We start from the raw sequence: 25,976 nt of genomic DNA, 5'->3' as shown, positions 1-25,976 counted from the left end.
ATCTCATTTAGCAAATGCACCCAACGCATTTTTAGCCAGCGAAGCACAAAAGGTTTGCTGAAGTAAGTCTTGGCGGCGGTACAACAAGTATTTTTAGTTTCTGGGTTTGGTTTGTCTGGAGATTATCATGCCGTGCTGGACGTCAGGAATGAACCATTTTTACAACCAACTGTGCTGTTAACAACTTGTAAATGAACCACGGCATCTGCTGCAACTTTATATCTGTTTCCACGCGAGGTAAATCACAACAAATAACAGATTATATTCTGATAAAACCCTTCAGTGAGTGTGCGTGTGTGTGTTTCCCAGGTGTTGTTTTTGTCTGCCCTCCAGCCCTGAGGACTCTTGTCTAACAAAATTAGAGTAAAAATACCATGACATCATACTAGCACGGTTCACTTCATCTGCATTTGTCATTATTTACGAGACAGACAATTTCCCCCTTTTTTATTTTTTATTTTTACAAGCTGCTGCTTTAGCTCATCGTGGATTTGATATGTTATTGCCTATTCCCATAAACTGGACATCTAATGCTTCTGGACAACCACATTAAAATATTAGGCCTGGGAAGCACACCAAGGTTTTTGCTGGTTGCCTACTGGGTGTAAGCGATGCACGTTTGTGGTCCGGATTGACCAAGCCCAATGAGTTTATCAGCCATTAGCGACTTGTTTGATGTCGGGCCTCCTGTTGAGCTTGTTAAGCCACTTGTAGACACTAAGCTGACAACGCAGCAATAAGACCAAACAAAAACAAGCACAGCGCACCTGGTTTCCATTCAGACATCCGCACAGGACTCGCCAAAGCAGCTCAACAACATTCTGTGGCGAGTTAGCAGAGCATTCAGAGTGATGTAAAGGAATTTGCCCCCTTACAGATTTCTTTGGTTCTTCTTGTTTTTGTCAAACTAACATGCTTCAGAGAGACGAACACGTCTTACATTCAGGCAAAGCTAATAGTTGCAAATCTAAAAAGGTGTTTTTTAATTTTTCACTCATTGAAGGTGAAAACGTATTCTTCACACCAACTTGGTCCTGGTTGGTCAGTCGTGCCAACAAGCATTTAAGACAACAGTTTTTTTTTCATAGCTGTGTGGAAATATTTCTAACATTCCTCTTTACTGAATTGTTCTAATTTTCTCATATTGAAATCTGTTTAAACAAGACCGGCTTGTTTCAGCTGATATAAGATCTTAATTGGATTTCAAGCTCTTTTTTTTGCTCGTATATTTGCATCTTTCTTCCAGGCAGGACTTGCTGGTGTGCTTTTCCATTACTGTCCTACTTCATAACCCAAGTGTGTTTCAACCAGACCATCACACGACCATGTTTGACTGTCACTAAGATGTTCTTTGGTCTCTAATTTGTTAGAAATACAACCATAATGAACTAAACTACCAATGCATCACATTTACAGTCAGACCAAAGCACTCACATGTTAAAAAAAGGTCACAATTTTCAGTCCTGCTTCTCTGAGTTTAGATCCAGACTCAAACAGTGAGTCAGAAATATAAATCTTAGTCCTGGTCCATGGAAACAAATACATTTCAAATACTCTACACTGAACTATTTATTAACAGCGCTGTCAAACAGTGCTGCATCTGTGTTTTATGCACCTTTCTTGTGTTTGCAGATATTCCTAAATATCAAAAGTAAAGTGATTAAGGCATGGAGACATCTCAACCAAGAGCAGCATATTAACTGCCTCTCCAGCACTGTCTGGTGAAATCTGTTTCTCTTTCTCTTCTCAATAACCATATTTTATCAACCCCTATCCTCAAACCTTAATAAAGACACTGAAAACCAGAAAAGCTCTTAGAGAGAGCAGACTCCTGCCAAGAATAATACACTACTTTGCAAATTTAAACAAAGTGATACAAATTTCAACCAATATCAAACTGATGATATATTTCCCTAAGCAAAATCCAGCCTTGTGATAGGATTATTTTGCTAACAGACGAGTAAAAGGGCAAGAAAAAATGGTCATATATTTTGACATAAAAGTGCTCTCTGCTTTCCAGCCTCGTGAGCCATTTGTCCTCGGCTAAAGACTAACAGACAGCCACAGGTGGAACAGACCGGTGTAAATCATCACGTTCTTAAAGTTATATTCCCCCTCGCTGTGATCTTTTGTGACATCTTCTCCGCAGGGAGGAGCCTGTAAAAATCTGTCGACCCCTTTAATATCCTCCCTGAAAGACGGCAACAATTACTACAGAGAGCTGCCTTTAACACCATCTGTGATTTTCCATACATGTGTCAGAATAGGCTTTGGGAGTCGTGTGGAAAGAAGTGATAAAAGAGAGCTCGAGCATTTGCAGTTATGAAAGAAAACTGTAATCCTGTTCTTGAAAGTAGCCGAAGCTCCAACAGGACTTGAAAGAAGTGTGTTCATTTCCTGGACTCCACATCTGTCTCTCTGGGAAACACATTATCTTCTCACTTCCATGCTGCTAGACAGGAAATCGCGAGTTCAGTTTCAAAGAATTTGGATGTAACAAAAGAGTATAGTTAAACTTGCACAACGTCTGCGCTTTGACATTAAAACATCATCACCTATTTGATTCGACGTCTCAAGGAACTCGACTTTACCATGTGCGCCAGTGGGCTGTTTCCCTTTCCTGAAAGACTTATTTTGAAGGATACTGAGTTATTGTTCTGCAGAATATGCCCGCACCTTCTCACTCAGAAATTAGACATACGGGCTACAGCAGACATATAATTCAAACCAGATGTTTACACGCACTGTACAAAAAGACAAATAACCTTTTTTTTTTTCAATGACTTGATATTAAATCAGACAAAATATTTCCTGTTGTAGATCAGCTAGAACGAGCAAAAGTATTTCAATTTGCTTGAATAATACCGAAAAAAATGTTAGATAGGTAATGTACTTTAAACACATGAATGGAAACATTTGGTTTCAACTGTGCAACCAAGCAGTTTAATTTTTACACTTTTTGTTACTACTTTCTGTACCAAGCTAGTTCAAAATAGTACAAATATCAGCTGATAGTTTCCTAAATACGTTCCAAATTACCAAAGCTTTCTGCAATTCCCTGGCTCTTTTCAAAACCCATTTGTATCATTAAATCTGACCTAACACACAAGGTTGAATTGGATGGCTTGAAAAAACGTGTTTTTTTTTTGTTTTTTTTGTTGTTTTTTTTGCTAAACATGTGCTTGTCATCTTGTATCTGCTGCACGTAATTATACACTAGGAAGGGAAAATAATTGCTTCCACGTGCGGTTGTAGGTATACAGCTCTTTTCTCCTCCCAGCAGTCAGTCATGCAGAGTGAAGGTGGCCTGGGCATGAACGTGAGCTGCACTGTGTCTGAACAAATGACACAGTGTGTTCCCCTTTCCTCTTTTCGGTTTCCCTCTGCACTGCGGACCTTTGTAGCTCAGACACGGTAGGTCACGATGTGCCAGGAGTCTGAGGGACTAATAAGAGCACATGGAATAAGACTCAGTGAAGCACAATGCGCTGCTGTCTGCGCTTGTGTAAACAAGCGGCTCGGGATCATGTAGGTTTGTTGGGGGTTTTTTTCGTCGCTTCCTGAAAACGGTTCCACTCGTGTTTTGCTTTTGAGCAACCTTTATGAAAAATTTAGTGAAAACGAAACTGAGTGAGATGAAATTTGTGTGACTAATAAAGGCCCCTACTCCCACTGCTTTCCTCTCTAAACCATTTACACTGTTTTTGCACCTTTTATGTCAGAAATATTCTGTAGAATTTAACAGGAAAAAAAATAAATATGTTATTGGAAATAGGAAAACGCTGCAATAACCTGGCTGCATAACTGTGTGCACACTTAAAGTAATGCTATATCCTGTAAAGTTACTTCAGTCTGAAAAAGTTTTTTGTGTGTGTTGTCATTTAGACATTTGCTCACTTCACCTTTTCTAAAATTCTCACAATCTGTCAGGTTTTGAAGAAATGTCTTGTCCTGAGCCTTCCTGAGGTTATTGTATAACGTTTATGTCAAACCAACATATTTAACTATAGGTATACTGTTTTTTTGGAGATTCTTGGTGTTACTGTTATTATGCCAAACATGGATCTTGACTTTGTGGCGCAAAAGTTTAGCTAGTTATAGCACATTCTCCTATGAGCCTCTGTCTGCTAACCCTACTCCTACCAATGCAGTAATTTGTTGCCACATGTAAAACACAATTACATGATTTGTTGGAAATTCCTGCAGCTCAATCCCTCTAAATGCCGTTCTCCAACACGACCAATTTCGGTTTCGTGTCTCACTCAGTTTCGAAAAAAAAAAAAAAACAGTCAGTTTTTGTCAGATGTCAGAATCTTCTCATGAGTTCCAATGGAAGCAGATGAAGGAGATTCAGATGGATTTATAAGATCTATATTCTGAAGAGTTCCTCACACCATATCCATTAGCAGTTGCTAATGGAGTGGATTCTCTAAAAGAAAATATGAAAGAGAGCAGTAAAAAAAAGTGCCAAAAGGTTACACAGGGATGTTCTTGTGCAAAGCAAAGATGTATGTGCCGAGCTGTGTGACTGACTTAGTGTCAAGTATCAATGGAGGTGATTTATAACTGTGTCTCTCTACACTTGGAGGTGTCTGGGAGTCTGTGAAACAATCACTGAGGTGAAACGAATAAGTAATCTGAAGCAGCTGTTGTGAATGACTGGAAGAGCAGCTGTAACTTCTGAAAATATCTGAAACTGAACTCATAGTTTAGACTTGGAGAAGCCATCAGTCAGACAGTGGGTTTGCGGGGGCTTTTATCGAGTACCCTTGCATAATACCGAATAACTTCCTAAGATGCTCAAACCACACTGTCTGTTGTTTTAGAAATTATGTGTTCGTTCCCTGCACTTTATTCTCAGAAAACGTCTTCCACCATTAATCCTTCATCTTAATAGCCACGGTTTTCTAAGACGTGCAGCTTTATGTTACTGTGTCCACAACGCAAATGCTCCTGAGTGATTTTGCAGAGAATTATGGGGAAGTGATTCAGTAAGGTGAAAGGGATTTTTTTTTAAAACTCCAGCAATGATTTCCTGCTACTTCCAAAGAAATGGTACAACAAATCCCAATGAGCAGGTAGCATTTACTCCAGCTCACAGAAACACATAAAAGGACACAGGATATAAGCTGTCAGTGGTATAAAAATAACAAACCCAAAACACAGTTCTTCTTCTTAGAATAAATTTTGACTTTGAGCCAGAAACATTTGATGGCTGGTTTATATTCATTCCCTCCACTCTGTGTTAGGCAATTCCAGGAAATTCAAGTGTTTCATCCACCATGAAATGCCAATTTGGCTGAAGAGCACAGAGACTAAATATGGTACAGGATGTGGGTCATTTCACGAATCCATTGCCTTAGGTTCAGAACTACTCAAATATACATACACATTTTAAAAATCCGGCTACTTAATGCTGCAATTTCACGTTTTGGAGCGCGTCCCATCTTTGGGCTGGGGTAAGATTTTGATAGATGCAGAAGATTTAATGAGGTGTTGGATCAGAACCCTCTGATGTACTGATGGACCGATTTTACATAACCTCATCGGTTTGGACCTATCACAGCTTGTGACACTCTGAGTCCCACAGCATAATGAGCACTTGAGGACTGAGCAAAAGGAGCAAGGTGTACTCATCATGGTCACCTCCAGCTGTTGCTATAAAATCCTGGGCCCATCCCGCAAACACGAGATTTCAAAAAGTTTCTGATGCAAGTCTTAATGTACGAATATTCTCAGTGCGATACTGTAATTTCTGAATCTTGCAAAGTTGTCGGGGAAACTTGCATCAGTCTCCAAGGCTGGATGGAAAAGAAGTGGAGTGCTCTCTGGGCAATTTGCCTGTCCATCATGGGGCAACACAGGAAGATGCAAGATAAACAGTAATTCTCACCTTAACACACATGCCTAAGAGCCTAATTTATTCAACTAGCAGTCATTTTATTACTCAAGGGCATTAGTAGACTTCAAGCACTGAACTCTCAGAAAATTAGCTTGTTGCTTGTTCTGAGATCCAACAGCAGAGAAACAATAAAAAGCCACAGTAGAGGTCTGAGTGTTTAAAGTACAAGTTCATTTGTGACCTAAAGATGGCAAAAACTGAAGGCAAGTATCCTACTGAAGATTTTACAGAGGGAGAAGTAAATTAGAAGAGTTGGTATTTTTGGTAGGTTTGAAGATTTTTCCTACTTGGTTCTTGTGGATAGTATTTATTACACAAGAGTAGGTTCTTTAGAATGAATTGCCTTCTGTTTCATATTTTTGCTGTGTTTTTTGGGGGATTGTTGGAGGGCACACAGACAGGTAATAATTCCTGTAGCTGAGCAGAACAGCATGTGGAATCAGACCGACACAACTTTTGCAGTAGTCACTCTGTGCAGCTCATCCTCACCATCTTCTGCTAGTCTCTAGGGGGCGGTGTGGGGCTCCTACAGCAACATGGCGTCCATAAACTATGACGCATCTTTCTTCTTGTTATTGTCCTTTTAGGTTTAGGAAGGAGTTTAGCAGATTAATTTATAATGGCTTGTATTGGATATATATATATATATATATATATATATATATATATATATATATATATATATATATATATATATATATATATATAAACTTTAGGTCCAATTTTATATTCATAGATGTTGCCTTCCTAAAAGTACACTTTCTTCATTTTCTTCAAACTCTACCAACCAAAAGGTTCTCAATGCAATTTCTATATGGGAATTTTTGTGTGCGTTTGTCTAATTAGCACAGTGGTAAGTGCTGTGTTCAAATTCAAATTCAAAAAAATTTAATGTTGTTGTAACTCATTAATTTAGATTCTTCAAAGAGTTATTGAAGATGCCGACGGCTCTACCTTCAATTATTTGTTGTATTGCTGCCAATACGCCAGGTGGACCTCGCGGATCTGTCAGTCAGAAATCCAGCTGAAAGGACCTGACAAACCAACAAAGTGCGGCTGGAGTCAGAGTGTTTTCACCTCCAGGTTGAAGATGTCTGATAGGCAATATTGCTTCTCGTCAGCATGAAGGGCCGATGGATGAATGCACCTGAGAGGACAAGCGGAGATAATTATCTTGTATAGATTACAAAAGATATACAATTAGCTTTTGCAATGAAAAGTAAACTGAGAAAACCAGGCATTTCACCAAAATATATATTTTTTTCAAAACAGTTAAACGTCTTATTTGACAGTTTTTTGGGCGGGGTTCAAACTTTTAGAGGGTTAAACACTGTTAGCTTTTCATTTTTCAAACAGTTTGTCATCTTGACCTTCACCACAAGGTTGTTAATTTTTAGCCTTGTCTGGGGAGAACAAAAAGAACTCATTGCCGTGAAAATGTTCTTCTTGGTTTGGCCATGGTTTGTACTGACTCATTGAGTTATATCCATACCGCTCTCTTTAATGTGATTTACAACTGTACAATACAAGAAATAAAGCTCAGACCGTGTGTAAGGGTCTTAGGATTTGCTCATATCAGTTTTACGAATGAAAATAGTCAAGGGATGCTGTCAGACACATCTGAGGTCTGGTTTTATCTCATCGCCAGCTGCACTGTTCACTGTCTGACCTCATCCACCGCACCGTGACGTGAGTCAGCCCTGCTTCTCCAGAAAACTGATGTGGTTTGTTGGGATCTTGGCTGCAGCTGCCAGCTATGCACCGGGGGTCTGAGGGGGCCTTCTTTAAAGGATCATTTTGAAAATCCACCCGAGCGCCCGGGATGGAGTGCACGTCAATGTACAACAAAGAACAGCCCAGACGCAGAACAACCTCTAGATGTATGGAAACTATGAGTCACTTGCTGCTGTTTGTTGCTATAGACACTCGTGTTTGTGTTTGTTTGTAAAACCATGTGGTGACCCAGTCGACTTTCGAGAATGAACGTTTCAAACATTTTCTGACAAATATTGTTTTTGTTTTGGGGGCTCAAAAGCAGCTGGCCAACCAACTGGCTTACACTTTTATGACATAAAAGTGAAACACGAACGTCGTGCAAAGGACGCAAAACTTTAGGTAAGAATTTAGTCTCAACGCCTCCCCCAGACATGCCAACGACCTGGCCGCCTTGTGAGTCAGTCAGTCACCTGTCTGAAGCTGGTTAGCACGGCTCGTTAAGGTGTGAGTTCTGGAGCCCTCGTTTCCTGCAAGAGCCCAACGACAAGAGAGGAAATCTGGGACATTTGGAAAAGGTATTACATCTAATCCTCTGGAAGGGAGGTAAAAGAATTTCCCCAGTTCTTCACACTGTCTGAATATAGAAATCACATTTTCAGAGAATCCCCTCAAGCGTGACCCCATATTTCTAAATATACCTTTTTGCTCGTTAACCTGGGATCCCATGAATCAGGAGCTGCTCGTGATCGGGTGAGGGGGTGGGGGGTGTGGGGGGGGGGGGGGTATTGTGAAATAGCCCTGAGGAATCAGCAGCTGCCGCTAGGAGCCAAGAGTTTCCCCTGGTCACTCCTTCTCTGCATGGGGCAGTCTGAGGAAGGTTTAAAAGCAGGTTCAAGCCCCAATGCTCCTCCCTTAGCAACACTCCTACGATCTGCTCCGTCTTTCTTATTCACAAATCAGATACATACACACAAAATAGTCAACAGTTTAAGAAAGACTGGACATGTCAAGCTTGGCTTACTTCTAATCTAAAAAAAAAAAAAAAGAAAACCAGTGCAAGATAAGCTTCTGCAGAGAACCTCCAGGTCTGACTCTGAAATGATTTTGTGGACATTCATCCTTCTGCTCTCGCAGCTGTTATTAAACCTGTGCTTACATGCAGAGGCCCAGGCTTTGGGTGAGTGTTATCATTTCATTTTGTGTTTCATTGGTATTGCCAATAATAATTTAAATAGCTGGAGTAAAATGCTTCCTTTGTAAAGCTTGCTTTTAAACGTGCTTAGTCTGTATTTCAGCCCACAGAAACAAATAAAATACAGGCATCCTTTTTATTTGGAAGTTGTTTTTTTAATTCACTGTTATTATGCAATTTTCCCTAATATGTCAGAGAAGATTTAATGGCTCCACCACTCACTGCCTCACCACACATTTGTTAGATTTCATGGGATAATGGTGAAGTAGACACTGTGAAAGCGGATATCATTTGCAGACCCAGAGAACATAAAGGCTCAGACGTTCTGAGTGACACTCACAGAGGTGTGAGAAAAATGCTAAATATTCCTGTCAACTGTTGAGGAGATGAGGTAGTCAAATAATTCTTTGTGTTTCTGACAGGAAGTGGGAAAACGAATGAAGGCAGATGAAAGTTTTAAAAACCGTCCTATTGAAGTCCTGCGAGCCAGAACTATTTGATTAGTTCAGCTTTGAGGAGTTTCAGCTTTCTGGCTCGATTTAAATAAATTCCTAGCTTGGTCAAACACACGGGAATAATCAGGGATGATCATTTTCTGAACTCCACACTCTCCACTCTCTCTGTGTCTGACACGCACTTAAAATCCAACATGCACTCATCACCAAAGCCCCACACACAAAATAAACCCGCTGACCGTGAAATGTTTGCATTTCTTAGCTTTTGTACTGATCACACCAGGTGATTGATGGCTCACCTTTCAAGCACTCATTAATCCCCGCAAATCCCGTGGTGCCTGGCGTTATGTATACAACCGGTCCAAATTAATCAGCTGTCATTTCCCTTGCAAATTGCAGCTTGCTTGACTGGAATTCACTGAGTGGTACCAATTTGAAACTATTACTCCAGTTTGATTTTAATAGGAATGATTGGTGCAATGGCTTTGCTGATTGCTGAAGTTGGTGAGTTTTGAAATTCCTCAGGAGGTACAAAAAACTCTGTTGAAAAATAAATAAATGATGTAATGAGAAGGGAGAAGGAGGTCTTCATGCAGTGAAAGTATTTCTTTTGTTTAGTTCGGTAGCACGATTAAAAAATATGGTTTTAGAATTGAATTGTAATCTGGGCCTAAACTGTTTGAAATTGTTAAACAGTTTGACTAAGAAGAAATTCTTTAAGGCTAACCAGATATAGCAACTAACCAGTAACTTTAGCTAACCAGCAGCAAAAAACGCTGTGTTTTAAAATAAGATGAGCAAATGAACAAAAAATCTTCTAAATATTGTTGTCGTACAACCATTACAGACAAGAAAAAAAATATCTGTGACTAACTCACCACATATTATTCCTGCTGACTTACAAGCTAATATTGTCACTTCGACACTGTCACACGGCTAGCTAGATGCTACAGGAAGTGAGTCCTGTCAACACTGGAACACACATTTAAAGAGACTTTGAAATAAGACTTTTTTTCTATTTGTACCACATGAAAAATTCATGTTTGCCAGTAATAATTCCCAATAGTGTTTTTTTTAATTACCTGCTTAGATTGTTCTTAGGACTTAATAGTCCTAAGAAATCGTTAAGAAATGTTAGCGATTTCTAGCTAACATGATAAAAGCTCCTTCTGCAATAAGTTTTTGCTGCCAGTTTTATTGTGAAAAAGGAACACCAAAGATTTTATAAGAAAATGCCTAATTATCCTCATATTCATTCATTAGAACATCTTTGCTGAGCTCAATATATGATATAATTCAACCAAAAAAAAAAAAAAACTCATTAAGACTAAAACCGCTTTTCCAAAAGTGACATCACTTTTTCGAGGTTTATTTTTAATTTTACAGGAGTGGAAACATAAAAAGCATAACATGAAAACCATACATCAAAGATTTAAAAATAAATAACAAGCGGTAATTGGCCTCTACTTGTATAGCACTTTTGTCTGCTTTGACAATTTCAAACACTTTACACTTTAATCAGTCATTCACCCATTCATACACACATTCACACACTGATTGTGGCAAGTTGCATTGTGGATATAGTAGATAAATGGTTCTAATGAATTAAAACCATACAAAAAAATTTGCTGCAAGATGTGAGTATTACCCACTAATATCCATAAAAGTACCTTAACCCTGACTTCACATTTTTGCTTTCAAGCAAAAAAGCATAAATGAGAGCCTTGAGTTTTATATCGGTCCATTTTCATTAGCCAGCATAGTAATTGCCTAATGAGATGTCAGACAGATTATGTAAAGTGTATTCCAATGCTGATGATTTATTTCTGCCATTACAGTTTGACATCATTTAAAAACAAAACAGTGAAAAAAAATTATTATTTTTTATTTGTTTTTGTTTTACACAAAAGCTCAAATGCAAAGAATTAGGTAAGCAGCAAACCAAAGAATGTTTTTACCATTTGCTTCCATGTCTGATTTATGTGCTGCCTCTGAGGGTAGGACATGTCTCTGGATTGCTTTATAGCTTTGAACTGATCTTGTTTTATGGAGCTTGAAATTTGAGGTTAATCAGGAGGGTGAAATGAAATACTTTCTCTGGGTATCTTGTGAACGATACCATTGACCCTTAAACGCCTTCAGTCTGGAAGACTCATGAATAACATATCTTTGCATGAGGTGTATATATGTTTATAGTGTGTAGAGATACTCTAAGGGCCTAGATGTTGCTTTGTTATTTTGTTTTGTGAGCTTCATCTGGTTTGACCATAAACACAGCTGCTGTACTTGGTTTTCATACAAAAAAGAAGCATATTTTTTCCTAAAACGTTATCAAAAAATCATACATTCAGCAACTCAGTCCCATGTGATGGCTTACATTTCTGTCCCATAAATTAGAAATATATGTTTCAAAGTAAAAAAAAAAAAAGAGAATTTTCATCTGAGGGAGTCTTGCAAAAACTAAAAAGTAAAAAATTGTCTAGACTTTGAAACCATTTGGGAGTAATTTTGCCCCGTCTCAACAGATGCCCTTGCTGACTGCTTTATGGTACTTGTGTATTCACAGTGTTTGCAGATGGGGGACTAAAGATTCAATGCCAATCCTTCTGTGGTCGTAACAACTCCCAAGTTACTTTATTAAAGGGAAATTCTAACCATGAAAATTAGTGGGGGTTGGGGGGTTTGTAATATTTTGTTCCTCTTCTGCATTTGTTTCCCAAATTCTACCACGCTTCTGACCATACATTTACTCAAAGATATATTCCAGATCTCAGTCACCTTTATTAAAGACTTGACATAAAGCTAAGGTTTGAGTCCACAGCTTTGATTTACTTCAAGTCCTATTTTTATGTATTTCCTCCTCTGATCCTGCCAAGTTTGCACAGAAATCTCCAAGAACAACAAACACTCGTTCATCATCATCACATTCTTGTAGACTCAAAGCGTGTTTACACCCGAGCGTGGCTGCAGGTAGCAAAATATTCATACCCCATCATTCGCTGCTTGTGTGCTTCATTTCTCTTTCCCTGTCAGCAGTCTACGATCTGCTCACCTCGCCTGACTGCTTGCCAGACCTGCTGCAGGGAGGTTTGGCTGAACAAGGGGTGAACGAGGTTTTCATCTTAACCACCTTCAAGCTGCAACCCAAGACTGGAACCACACTGTTTGGTTTGTTCAACCCGAGGGACAACAGCAAGTATTTTGAGTTCACCGTAATGGGGAAGCTCAACCGGGGTAAGTAGACAAGAAACAGGAGCTGGTACTGGAAAGCTGCGCCGATCAATATTTTTGTATAAATATTTCACATTTTTAGAAATTCTTCTGCATCAGTAATTCTCAAAAAAAAATTATCTTTTGACCCGCGTTTTTCAACTCTTAGCTGAATGCTATTTGACAACTGATCAAATGCAACAGGGAGTAAATGCAAGACAAAAACAAACAAAGGTCAATATTGTGTTTACAGAAGAAAAATTGTGTTACTTTGTTTGGTATTTGAAGAGATTCTGACTTTTTATATTTACATCTATATTAACTTTGTGTCAAAATAACTTTAATTATTTTGACACAAAATAATTAATTTGGCAAAAGGAGCATATTTTGATCATTTTAGCATAAATAAAGTGGAAGAAAATAGCAAACATTAAGGCAGGATAACATAATTTACATGTCGGCATGTACCGTATTTTCCGCACTATAAGGCGCTCCGGATTATAAGGCGCACCTTCAATGAATGGCCTATTTTAAAACTTTTTTCATATATAAGGCGCACCGCATTATAAAGCTCATAGAATAGACGCTACAGTAGAGGCTGGAGCTACATTATGCATCCACTAGATGGAGCTGCACTAAAAGGGAATGTCAACAAAACAGTCCGACTCCAGTCAGCGAGGAGAGCCTTCCACGACTAGGCCGGGGCGTGGCCGGACAATGGTCACCCTTCTCCGTTCGCGCACAGCATGTTTGTGGAGAACGTGGTGCTAAATGACCTGCAGGACCTGATTCTAGACAGCCGGTAGGTAGATATAGGTCAGTCAAACTTTATTAACAAACCAGCTTCTGACAACTATCCCAGCATGCACCGCGCGCTTCTTCTTTTATGGGCGAAAATGAAGTCGGCGGCTGCTTACCGTAGTTGCTAGACCTGTTGTGGCTCAATATTGGTCCATATATAAGGCGCACCGGATTATAAGGCGCACTGTCAGCTTTTGAGGAAATTGAAGGTTTTTAGGTGCGCCTTTTAGTGCGGAAAATACAGTAATTGTCATATTGTGGAAGTAAATGCTCTCATACTTTCCCTCTTTTTTTTCTGTCTCCTACATGGCTGTAATTTCTCCAAGCTGTGCTACGTTACTTGCGGACTGACAAGAGAATGAGCTCCGTTAGCTTCAACAACCTTGTGCTGGCGGACGGCCAGCAGCACCGGCTGTTGTTCCACTTGAAGGGTCTGCAACAGCAGGGTCCAGGCGGGGTGGAGCTACATCTGGACTGCAGGCTGGTTGAGACGGTCCGGGATCTTCCTGCCGCCTTCCAGGGTTTGCCAGCGGGATACGGCATGGTGGAGCTAAAGACAATGCAAGCCAGGGATCAGGTAACATGTTCCTTACAGTAACTCCGTGCTGAAGGCCCAACTTTCTGTCTCTGATATGTTCAAAGACAGACACACAAAGCATAACCTTTTGTGTTGCTCTAACAGGAGAGCTTAGATGAGCTGAAACTGGTAGTTGGGGACTCGTTTGAGAACGTTGCATCATTGCAAGACTGTCATTTTCAGCAAAGAGATTCGGTTCAAACTTTAGGTAAGAATCTATTTGGTGAGTAATTGCCCATTGAGAAGGCTAAATACTTCCCCTGACAACATCCCTAGTCATAAAAACAACATCCAGAATCCAGTTAATGAGAATATCCCCCGCTGTTGTTCCGGTTAAGCAACATAACATTGCCTTTCTTGTAGGGGTCAACACAAAGCAGCTGTCAAATCAAATGCTGGAGTTAACAAAGGTGATAAACGAGCTGAAAGACGTTCTTATCCAGCAGGTAAGTTACTTCAAACAGTTTCTCTGAGCCTTCTACATCCCTTCCTCTTCGCCACTGACCTTCCGACCGGACAATCTCTTTCAGGTCAAGGAAACATCTTTTCTCCGAAATACTATTTCAGAGTGTCAGGCTTGTGGTAAGAACATTTTCTTGTGTCGGTTTCATTCACCAGAAACAGACGTAATGTGAAACAACTGTGTTTTTGATTGTGATTTCAAGGTCTGGGTGGAACAGAGGTGGTGAAACCGAGATGTGCTCCTGGTGTCTGTTTCCGCGATGATATGTGTATCGAGACAGCGAATGGTGTGGAGTGTGCGCCCTGTCCTGACGGGTACACTGGAGATGGCTTCAACTGTGATGATGTTGATGAGGTAAAGTCTAACTCAATGGTTTGTTTGCCCTTCTTCCTATATTTAAATCAGTTAAATAACAATACATTTTGGCCATATTGTATCAGGAGCTGCCGTAGGCATATCTGTTATTTATTGGTTGTGATCATGTTACATGCAGTGGCTTTAGATTTATGTCTAAATACTTCAATTACCACAATGTTTTTGCACATGACAAAAGTTTTTGCTGCACGAACACAACAAGTTAATGCAGCTAAGGTTTAACACTGCGTTCAAATTGCTACAAGTATTACTTCTGGATGCATGAAACTGAAGGTGAAACTGATCGGATAATCTACTTTTTGATCAACTGGACAAACAAATGTCAGATCACTACAGGATACTTATAAAGTCCTGAAAATCATAAGCAGTCATAAGATCCTGAAGTATAAAAAAGAAATGAATAAAAACCAGATGGTGTTGTCACTACTTATGTGACAACACAGTGAATTCCACACCACTGATCCCTATTCAGAAAGGAAAACCACTAACAGGGATGTCCATTAAATCAAAGCAAGCACATTGGTCTCACAGAATATTGTTTTTTTTATTGCTGTTTTCTTGCATCATGAGTGATTTCCCATACCTCTTACCTCCACATTATAATTTTTCTTTGGCCATATTGGGGAACTTTTAGAAGCAGGTGCAAACAGAAACTCTCAGAGGGACCATCAATCAGAGGCATAGGGTCTGATGACACTTCAAGGGCCCAAACATGGCATAGAGGTAAACGTACTGGAAAGAGATAGAAGTTTGTAAATCTTCTGAACATAAGTAGAAGAAGGTGTGTGGGTGTGGTGTGTGTTTCTCTGTTTGTACTGGCCCATTTCAGAGGGCTGGCCCCTTCAGCCTCTCTTTTTTTTTCAATCCTTTCATTAGCAAAAAGGTCACAGAGTCCAGAAACTTTTAGAGAGAAGCCCTGTGAGGAACACATACATTTCTGCTGCTTCAGCAGAGCTCATGTCCTCCTTTTCTGCAGTGCCAGTTTAACCCCTGCTTCCCCGGAGTGAAGTGCGTTAACACCGCCCCTGGCTTCCGCTGTGACGCCTGTCCGCTGGGTTACGTCGGCCTGCCGGTGGAGGGCGTGGGCATTTTGTTTGCTCAAACCAACAAACAGGTATGAGTTAAACATGAAGGAAGCAGCATAATTTAACAATCACTTTTTTTTTGAGTGATTATTTTTTTCTTGAAAGCAAATCAAAAAGGAAACCGGAAATCGACCTACTCCTTTGTCTGATATTTTTATTTTTTTTATTTATTAAGCTTGCAACATTTGATTTGCTTTGTGTTTTCACAAGACTGAAAGTTTCACTCTAAGCTCAAATTTCCAAATCTTCACTTTGTCTCCGTCAAACAAACATTAATTACATTCAAAGTTAAAACACATCTTCACAATAAACAAATCTTGTGAATTCTCAAGAGAAATAGCTGACTAAAAGCCGGTTCTCCAAAAAGCAAGTAAAAATTAAAAATTAGAAAATGTCTCAAAATGTGGGGGGGGGGAAGCTAAGCTGATTTAAGAGGACTTTTCAGTAGGATAAAAAAGAGAGAAAACAGCATTTTGGATTCACAAAAACAAGATGAGACAAGATTTTAACAATAGAAAACCAAGTATCCCTTTTTTCTGTTTGTTATTAATTTTAAAAACAAGTGTACAATGTGTAATCAGGGTAGAACATTGTACAATGCAATGCATTTTTTGTATATTCTCGCTAACTACTTGAACAGTATAACACTGACTTGAAATTCTAAAACAATTTCAGCTTTCGCGTTAGCTGTCATGTCTTACCCAGTGACAGCATGGGCACAGAGCTTACAATTCATCCACCGTGCTTCCTGTCCTTGTTTCTTAATATGCTCTTGAAATACTACCAGAAAAACAATGTAAAAGTAGTACAAGCTTTTGTAACTGAATGCTGCGAGCCAATCCAAAGAGCAATCTGTGCTCTATCAAGACAACATAAGAACTCTTTCTTTGTTAGTTTGAAGTATGAGTCTCAGAGATTATGTTCTGCACGCAGTTAAAGCTCTATTGATAGCACTCAGATTCACATCTGGGACACTTATTTAACAGACAATGTCATGCTGTCAGCAACCAGGTAGCACATGCGAGGTGGATTTCTCTTAGACGAGAAACAATGTGACATTTTAATATCACAAGATCTCGTGCCATAAGAACTCATTACACACCTGCTTCTCAGTTTGGCAACTTTCAGAAAGTTATTACATTTACAGTCAAACATCTGATGAGTACTTTCAATTTTAATGTGACTAAAACACAACCCAAATGAAAACCTAATAATGAAACCCAAAGTTTTATTAATTGCATTATAAACCAGATTTTCTGGTTAACAATCTAAAACCCAAAGCAATGTCTGCTGCATATGCATAAATGAACTGTGCAAAAGATGGAGAGGACAATGGTTGTTTTATAACCACATCAACTGTAGTTGAGAGCTCATTTCTTGCATTTTGGGGTACAAAAATGATGATTTTAGTCTTTCCTGCATTGACTTAAAAACTTCTGACTCAAACACTCATATTTTGGGATACACAGACTATGATATGATGATTACACCAAAATATAAATGCCATCAGAATAGATCCCGAGAAAGTTGTAGTAGTCCACAGAGCCCTGAAGATGGCTGAGAAAAAAGTGAGCTGAGAGTGGTGCCTTGAGGAACCCCTTATGCAATCTTTGTTTGGTCCGATTTTAAGTTAAAAACCAACATATTATAAGACAGTTACCCTCTTTCAAATCTGTTTATAAAATTGTTATGATCAATTGAGTCAAATCAGTGTTAAATCATGACCCATTTAACACTTATTCCACAAACCTGTAATTTTTTATTTTTATTTTTGAGGCATTGAGGTTAAAAGATGTTTAAAAGATGTTCAATCACTAGAAGAGTTTGTAGAAGATGTTTGCACATGACAACAAGCAAACTTCTTGTAATTTCATATGATATAAGTTTAAAACATTATGTCTTTATGACACAGAAAAAAAAATTGGATTAGCCATGTGTCAGTTTAAGACTGAACCTCTACCTGATTAGTGCATATTATTCACAGCTAATGTGACGGTTTCCTGTGTAAGGTCAGACTGTCATAAATCAAGTCTTGAAGGACTACCAAGCTGTGTTGTTTTTAATTGAATTTTAAATGCAGCCATAATGTAATATACATGTGGAGTTCAAATATTTACAATATTCTACGTTTTAATTATTAACTCTGTAATTTGTTATTCACTGACTCCACATAGGGGAAGGCTTTTTGCTGTCGGGGGCATTTTTCAACAGATTCATTACTGAAACAATGCACTTTGTAGAATTTGTCACAAAGCCAAACACTGTAATTCATTTTGGACTCATTTGCTTCTTTTCTACCCATTTCAGGTCTGCGATGACATTGATGAATGCAAAGGACCCGACAATGGTGGCTGCACTGCAAACTCAATCTGTCACAACTCTGTGGTAAGAATGCACTCCGGCCAACACATGCGGATCATGCTGGGCGTATTCTTCTCATTTTGATTTACATTGCTGTTCCAAGTCATTCACAGCTGCCCTGATTCCTCCCACAGGGCTCCTTTTACTGTGGCAGCTGTAAGACTGGGTTCACAGGAGATCAGGTGAGGGGCTGTGAGCCAGAGCTCAGCTGTGGAAACAGCCTGACCAACCCCTGCAACATCAACGCCGAGTGCATTCGAGAAAGAGATGGCTCTATTTCTTGTCAGGTAGGATTTTTTAAAGCCCACATTTCTGCACTCCGGTGTCTGACTCGGTGACGTATTTGGTGTTCTTTCTGAAAGGTGTTTCATTTGCTTTCTCAGTGTGGAATTGGCTGGGCGGGCAACGGATACCTGTGCGGGAAAGACACGGACATTGATGGATACCCAGATGAAAAACTCAAGTGCAAGGACGCAAACTGTAGAAAGGTACGCAAAGTGGATGTCTGTCGAAGGCGACATGAAGGAACTCTATCTAACCTTCTTGTCTCTGCAGGATAATTGCATCTTTGTTCCCAACTCTGGTCAAGAGGACGCCGACAGGGATGGCCAGGGAGACGCCTGTGATGACGATGCAGATGGTGACGGTATTCCCAATGAGCAGGTCAGTCAAAATCTGACTGGAAGTTCATCAGCATTCTTTAAAAATTCATTAATAAAGTGCCTTGCAAAAGTGTTCTCTTAAATTTTTTGCATTTTACTTTACAACCAGAAACGTCAAAATCATTTACTAAAGTGAAATGGCTTGTAAGTCAAATAAAACAGGGGCACTAATAGGATTTATTCTTATGCGTTAGACATTGGCTCAGGATGGCCAAGTCAAAGTAAAGTTCCGAATCTTCCAAGTGTGTGTGTGTGTTCACAGAAGTCCTCCACCCAGCACTGACTAAAGACTGTCCTGTTTCGCAAAGACTTAAATGTAAAGAAGACCAAAATTGATAAAGACATAACACCATCTGACTTGCAACACACACCACAATTTCAAAGTTGTATTGTTTTTTATAATCCAACGGAAACTTTATATTGTTCTAGTTCATAAAATCCCAACACAATAAAATCCTCATGGTTGTAACCTGCAAAATGTGAACAGTTTCAATTTGTCCTGCAGGACAACTGCCGGTTGAAGCCCAACGTGGATCAGAGGAACAGCGATGCAGACAGCCACGGCGACGCCTGTGACAACTGTCGCGTGGTGAACAACCCCGACCAGCGGGACACTGACGGAGACGGCAAAGGAGATGCCTGCGATGATGACATGGACGGAGACGGTATGAAGAGAAATTACATCACCAACACTGACGTTTGCGTTATATAACCGACATCACTGAAGGCTCTTAAAGTTATCTGCGCCATCTTCCATGTTTCCACGTAAATGTTCTTACGATAATTTATGAAGTAAAAGAAAAAAGAAAAAAAAAGGAGACAAGCAGATGAGGTTGTCCAACATCCCTCCAAATCACGTTGCCTCAATGCATCACCGGAGACTACTGTGATGGGATTCATAAGCAAGCACAGGCGGAAGAGGACTAAAAATGGAGGGTGGGGGGGTGGAGAAAAATAAGTCAAATCCAATCTCCGGCTGACCCAAGAGCAAAAACACGCTTTGATCATTCACTGGTATGATTACACCTCAAAAAAACCCTGCAGGACAGAAGATAGCTTTTCTTCCTCCACTGCTGTTTGAGCTGCTTGACCTTTCTAGGTTTGTGGTGCAGCTACTGCCTCCATGCGATGAATAAAAATACAATCAGGGCACAAACTGAATGAACGCGTACAGCAAGTACAACAGTGCCCCCAAGTGGTCAACGTGCAAAGAACAGGGTATGAACATTTTAGAACAGGAATTAATTTTAGTCATCTGTCCATTTTTCTCTTTGACTCATCAATGTGGCTTTCCACCTTAATAACTGCATTAGTGAAATCCATAAATGATTGCATTTTTGTGCTAAAGCTGATTTTTTCTTTTTCTTTTTTTTTTTTCCTTTTAACATATTTATGACAAGAATTCAGCCATCCACTGTGTGTGCTGTGTGAATAGGTGTGCGAAATTTCCTGGACAACTGCCAGCGTGTCCAGAACAGAAACCAGCTGGACCGGGACGGAGACGGCGTGGGAGACGCTTGTGACAGCTGCCCTGACATCCCCAACCCAAACCAGGTGGAGCAAAGTCACACAGATATAAACCATAGAGCAGCTAATTCTTCACACGCGCAGATATGCCTGTAATGTCAAGGTCATCTCATAAAAGCATAGCATATGTTGTTATATTACAACCTTGTACTTTAATGTATTTTATAAGTGTTTTATGTGATAGACCACCATAAAGTAATAGTGGAATAAAAATGATATATGAGCTACAGCATTTTTACATTAGTGCAGATAAACTGAGCCCCTGTCTGTCTGAAAATCCAGTGCAACCAATTTATTTCAGACATCAGCCAGTTAGTTATGTATTCCACTAACTGGGTGGAATAACCTCAGTAAAAATACAGATGGAAATATACCCCAAAAGATTTGCAACTATCAATACTGTCAACGTTTTTCCACAACTTATTCTACAAAGGATTGGGTTAGAATGGCTGATACAAATTCATGCCACAATTTGCTCGTTTTTTTTGTTGTAAAAACATTCTCAAACATGTGAAATCATGCATAATTTCCTGCCACTTCACTGCTACGCACCACTTCATGTTGGTCCATCTCATTAAGTTCTAATGAATCCAATGAAAAGGCATTGTGTGACGTGTTGAATTAAACCCCTTTCTTTTCCCTTTCAGTCTGACGTTGATAACGACCTGGTTGGAGACTCGTGCGACACAAACCAAGACAGGTGAAAAAGAAAAAAAAAACGTCACCATGTGTGTTTCTGTGAGGTTTATTAGTGTTAATGCCATGTTTCTGTGTCACGTCCCCTGTAGTGATGGCGATGGTCACCAGGATACCAAGGACAATTGTCCACTGGTGATTAACAGCTCACAGCTGGACACCGACAAAGACGGAGTGGGAGACGAATGTGACGACGACGATGACAATGACGGGATCCCAGATACTCTGCCGCCGGGACCGGACAACTGCAGGCTGGTGCCCAATCCCGACCAGATCGATGACAACAGTGAGTTTAAGCAGATGAGAGTTATCTGCGCCTCGCAGTAAAATTAGCGCAATCACTAAATTGTTCTGGAGTTCTAAAACCCGCATTTCTGTTCAAGGCAAAATTTAACTCGGTGTGCACATCCTCCATGAAATGTAGATGGCTGCCATTTTTTTTTTTTTTTTTGTTCCTTCCTCTGTGCTCCAGTTTTACACCCACACAGATCAAGCGCTGGCAGCCTCAAGCAGATTAAGCTGCGATTTAGGGGGGAGTAAGAGCACACTTTTTGCGCTTGAAATATTTGCCAATTTCATAAGTCGCTGTGACATTAGTCTCGTTAAATGGTCTTCGAGAGAGGCTGAGTGTCTGCTGAAATTAAGTGGGTCGACAATGTTTTGATGGGAAAGTTCAGAAGTGCATCGCAGGCGCAGACAGAAACTTTCTAGATGTTTTGCATTTGACGATGACTTTTTATTTGATTCGCCAGCTGCCCCTAGCATTTTAGCTATTGCTTTTGGTTCTTTACCATGTGTTTTTCTTTTCTTTTTTTCTTTTTTTTACCAGCTTTAGTCTCGCAAACAAACACTTTGGAAAGTGCTGAACATTTTTAATTGTTTTGGTGTCAGAGCAACTGCATCAACAATGTTTTATTTTTATGCATTAATGTCCCTTGAGCTTTTTCATATTTTGTCTCATTAGAGACACCAATTTCAGTGTCTTTTATTGTGATTTTAAAGCAACGATGAGCATGAAATAGAGCATAATTAGAGAGCTGGGGGAAACTAGTGATCAGATGACACTCACCAAAAGTTCAGTTAAAACCAGTCAAACATGAATAAATTCCCAGAGCAAAGAAAGTAATGGCCAAGCTCACCCTGAGGACGGTGAAGAAGAAGGTTGTGGTCACTTTGGCTTCATTTTCTTCCCCTCTGATGTTCAACAGATGACGGCGTTGGAGATATCTGCGAGTCCGACTTTGACCAGGACAAAGTGATTGACCGGATTGACAATTGCCCTGAGAACGCAGAGGTCACCCTGACAGACTTCAGGGCCTACCAGACGGTGGTGCTGGACCCTGAGGGAGACGCCCAGATCGACCCCAACTGGGTTGTCCTCAACCAGGTCAGATTATGGCCTTCTGAGAGTCTTAATGTGGTCTAAGTTAAAGCACGATTATGGTTAGATGTGTTAATTAACATGTGGATATGGAAGGGAATGCCTTGTAGTGAAGGATTTGCAAAATGTTGACAGCTCTATTTTTTTTGTTCTTTCTTTTACACTTTTGACTTCTTTACTTGAAATCTCATCGTCTTTTCTGTCTACAAAAATGGCCCCAAAACCGCTCTGTCCATCAGCTCAGTTACTGGAATATAAACTAAGGATTCAGGAGTTTTGTTATGATCTGGTGATGCCAAACCTAAATTCCAAAAGGAAACACAAACAAGTGTTTACTAAAAATCTGAATACTTGTCATCACTAAGAGTAAAAACAGTATCTTACTATATCTTAATATCAACAAAAAAATGACAATCAGAAGAACATTTAAGTTTTGGTTAAATTCAGAATTAAAATTGACACCAAACATGGTTGTGGAGCAGAGACGTTCTCCTATTCTGACAGACTTGGGGAAGTTTTGCTCGATGAAGTGAAAAAATATTGCCAAGTCAATTATGTGGAATGCCGACAGACAGAAAAATTAATGCTCAATCTGACACCAGAGGTCCTCTAACAAAAGGGTTTATTCACTCATGCAGATGGGTTTCTCTGGCGTTATTTTTCAGTATTTTTCCCTGTGAAAGTTTTGTTTGCCTTTGTCTAATCGCACATGATAAATGTCACAAAAGACTTAAAGAGTTTTGTGACATTAAGTGTATTAAGTCTATACACTTAATATATATTTTGTATATGGTCTTAGGATTCCTTATAACATTACTGTATATTAAAATGAAGCTCAACTGACCACATATTTCAAAATACAGTTTTATTGCTGAGGTTCTTTTTTTATAATATAATTTTAGATTTAAAAAAACAACAACTTATTATTAAGACATGTAAAACTCCCAAAGTGTCTAATCATCATATGTGCATTGTTTCTATACAGGGAATGGAAATAGTTCAGACCATGAACAGTGACCCGGGACTTGCTGTTGGTAGGATGCACATTCCTTAGTCAATGACAAGTCAGCTTTTCTGAACAAACTCCCATCTGAACATGCATGTCCTTGTGTCAGGATACACTGCTTTCAGTGGAGTCGACTTCGAGGGCACTTTCCACGTGAACACAGTTACTGACGACGACTACGCCGGCTTCATCTTTGGCTACCAGGACTCGTCATCCTTCTATGTGGTGATGTGGAAGCAGACCGAGCAGACCTACTGGCAGGCAACCCCTTTCAGAGCCGTGGCTGAGCCAGGCATCCAGCTTAAGGTGAAAGCAGGAGGGATTTTCCATAGCACCAGTAGAGCTTTGGCACTGTCAGCTTGTCGGAAATGTGTTTCTTCTGCTTTTATCGTATCGTTTTTTTTTTTTCTGTGTTTTAGGCTGTAAAGTCCAGGTCAGGCCCTGGGGAACACTTGAGAAACTCGCTGTGGCACACGGGAGACACCAACGACCAGGTGCGTCTGCTATGGAAGGACCCCAGGAACGTCGGCTGGAAGGATAAAGTTTCCTACCGCTGGTATTTGCAGCACCGTCCACAGATTGGCTACATCAGGTACGATGAGCACTTTCTGGTTTTGTGAAAGAAGTCTTTAAAATTGTACTTCTTACTAAGAGATACAAAAGAGTACCCTGCGCATAGTAAGGCTCTTTTCATGTCCAAGCAGGAGAAGTAAAATGTCATGTTGCGAGTTGTCTGAACAGAAAGTTAAATGGAGCTCTCATGTTGACTTGGATGTCAACATGAGCGAAAAATGTCATCAAAGAGAGGAGCGACGACATTTCCCCTTTTTCTCTTGCTCAGAGTACGGTTTTACGAGGGAACTCAGCTGGTTGCAGATTCTGGCGTGACCATCGACACAACAATGAGAGGAGGGCGACTCGGCGTGTTCTGCTTCTCACAAGAAAACATCATCTGGTCCAATCTGAAATATCGCTGCAACGGTACAAAAATACACACACACGCACACTTCTACGTTGTTGCTTTCTGTAAGTTTATGTAATAATACACCCATGGTAACTATGCAACCTGGAAAAGTATAAAATTATCTCTTAAAAAAATGCATAAAAAACACTTATGGGGACTTAATTTAGCTTCCAAACTTTTTTTATGTTCAAATATATACATTTTTAAATATCTAAATGAAAAATATTCAAGGTGTTATTTACATTCAATTAATATGCAATTACATATGTACACACAACTTAAAATCTTGTCAAGTTGATTAGATTTGTGAGTTATTGACTGAGAAGCTCCAGGCAATTAGCTGTTCATTCAATAGTAAAAAATAATTAGGCCACTGCTGTTTTTTTATTTTTATTTTAAAAATATATTACACTTAAATGTCAGATTTTATACAGTAGATAATACAAAATAGCCACACTTAGTACACAATGTACAAAGCTATCTAAGGAGGCTCAGCAGATCCCAATGAGGCGTTAACTTTCAATGGTTGAACTGCATAGTTTTTTTTTATTTTTTCATTTTCTACATGGTTTCATAACGAGCGCTGACACTTCATTCATCAGTCTCAGCACACACCTTCCCCGTGACCCGTGTCTGAGAAAGTGTTTCGTCTGATCTTGTTTCAAAAAGACTATTTTCAGCTCCCCTCGTGACTTGTGCTCTAACACTTCCCACAGACACCATCCCAGAGGATTTCCAGGAGTTCAGCGCTCAGCACACCGTTGACTCAATCTAAAGTCAAGACTTTTAGATGTCTCCAGATCCACAAGGAGTGCGTCTGCATGTGGGTGCGTCTGTATGCATGTGAACGTGGTGAATTGTGTGTGTGTGTGTGTGTCTGTTGTGTGTGTGTGTGTGTGTGTGTCTGTTGTTGGGGGGTTTTTTTGTGTGTGTGTTTGTTTTTTAACTATGTTACAGATACAGAAACATATATGACTACAATTTTGTGCTGTATGATTCATTGCTGTGCCCTTTTATTCAAATGTGGGCTCTCTAATCCTCTTTGTAAAGGCCTCAGTTAAGAAAAGATAAATGTTGTTTGTGTTTTTTTGTTTTTTTTTAAGTATAATGAAGTTTACACTTTTTGCAACAAGTATCAGAAGAACAGAAACCTGCTCCAGATAATACTTAAAGTTGTACTTTTGGGGTGGAAATATAAAATAAGCAGGTGAACCACATTAGCAACCTGCATCATTTGATTAACAAATATGTATCAGTCATTTTCAACCACCTACATCCTGTGTGTTTCTTTATAAATATATCTTTGTCTCCAGTGGATAGTAAGTGTAATTTGTGGTTTTGCAGGAATTTCCCATATAATAGACTTTTTTGTTTTGGTCTCTCTTATTGAAATGTCAAAATTTTAACTGGCACTCAGCAATTTGCAAGTTCCTCCACAAAAATAAGGAAAAAGTGTCTTGGGTCAAAAGGTCAATCTCTCAATAAAATACCTTGTTTTAGGAAGATGGTGTTCATTTTTCTGCTTCTGTGAAAAGTTGTTCCCATGATTATCCAATGCTGCATTTTGTTCATACTGAAATGTCTGTTGTCTTCTTTGTCCTTT

The 25,976-nt window shown here is 39.6% G+C and overlaps 1 protein-coding gene across 2 annotated transcripts; it reads left to right on the top strand.

Annotated features, from left to right (window-relative positions):
- The first annotated feature begins 8,449 nt into the window (after positions 1–8,449).
- thbs4b (thrombospondin 4b) lies at positions 8,450–25,876 on the top strand. 2 transcript variants are annotated; one of them, XM_008423732.3, is made up of 22 exons: positions 8,450–8,795; positions 12,302–12,499; positions 13,603–13,853; positions 13,959–14,061; positions 14,217–14,299; positions 14,384–14,435; positions 14,519–14,670; positions 15,668–15,805; positions 18,084–18,161; positions 18,272–18,424; positions 18,521–18,625; positions 18,693–18,800; positions 19,305–19,464; positions 20,235–20,353; positions 20,974–21,026; positions 21,115–21,308; positions 22,231–22,409; positions 23,389–23,437; positions 23,519–23,715; positions 23,829–24,001; positions 24,251–24,390; positions 25,090–25,876. In XM_008423732.3, the coding sequence occupies exons 1-22, from the start codon at positions 8,717–8,719 to the stop codon at positions 25,146–25,148; spliced, it is 2,823 nt and encodes a 940-aa protein (XP_008421954.1). In that variant the 5' UTR covers positions 8,450–8,716; the 3' UTR covers positions 25,149–25,876. The 2 variants fall into 2 exon arrangements, with proteins under 2 accessions (XP_008421954.1, XP_008421953.1); XM_008423731.3 differs by having other exon boundaries at positions 12,299–12,499.
- The last annotated feature ends 100 nt before the right edge of the window (positions 25,877–25,976 follow it).

The sequence above is a fragment of the Poecilia reticulata genome, chromosome 12, assembly GCF_904066995.2.
Source record: "Poecilia reticulata chromosome 12, P_reticulata-male-v2, whole genome shotgun sequence".
Taxonomy (NCBI): domain Eukaryota; kingdom Metazoa; phylum Chordata; class Actinopteri; order Cyprinodontiformes; family Poeciliidae; genus Poecilia; species Poecilia reticulata.
This window is presented reverse-complemented; position numbering and strand designations above follow the sequence as displayed.

Coding starts and splice junctions, on each gene's coding strand:
- thbs4b (XM_008423731.3), top strand. CDS start 8,717: ATGATTTTGTGGACATTCATCCTTCTGCTCTCGCAGCTGTTATTAAAC. Junction 18,162..18,271: donor CAATCTGTCACAACTCTGTG/GTAAGAATGCAC, acceptor TTCCTCCCACAG/GGCTCCTTTTACTGTGGCAG. Junction 18,425..18,520: donor ATGGCTCTATTTCTTGTCAG/GTAGGATTTTTT, acceptor TTGCTTTCTCAG/TGTGGAATTGGCTGGGCGGG.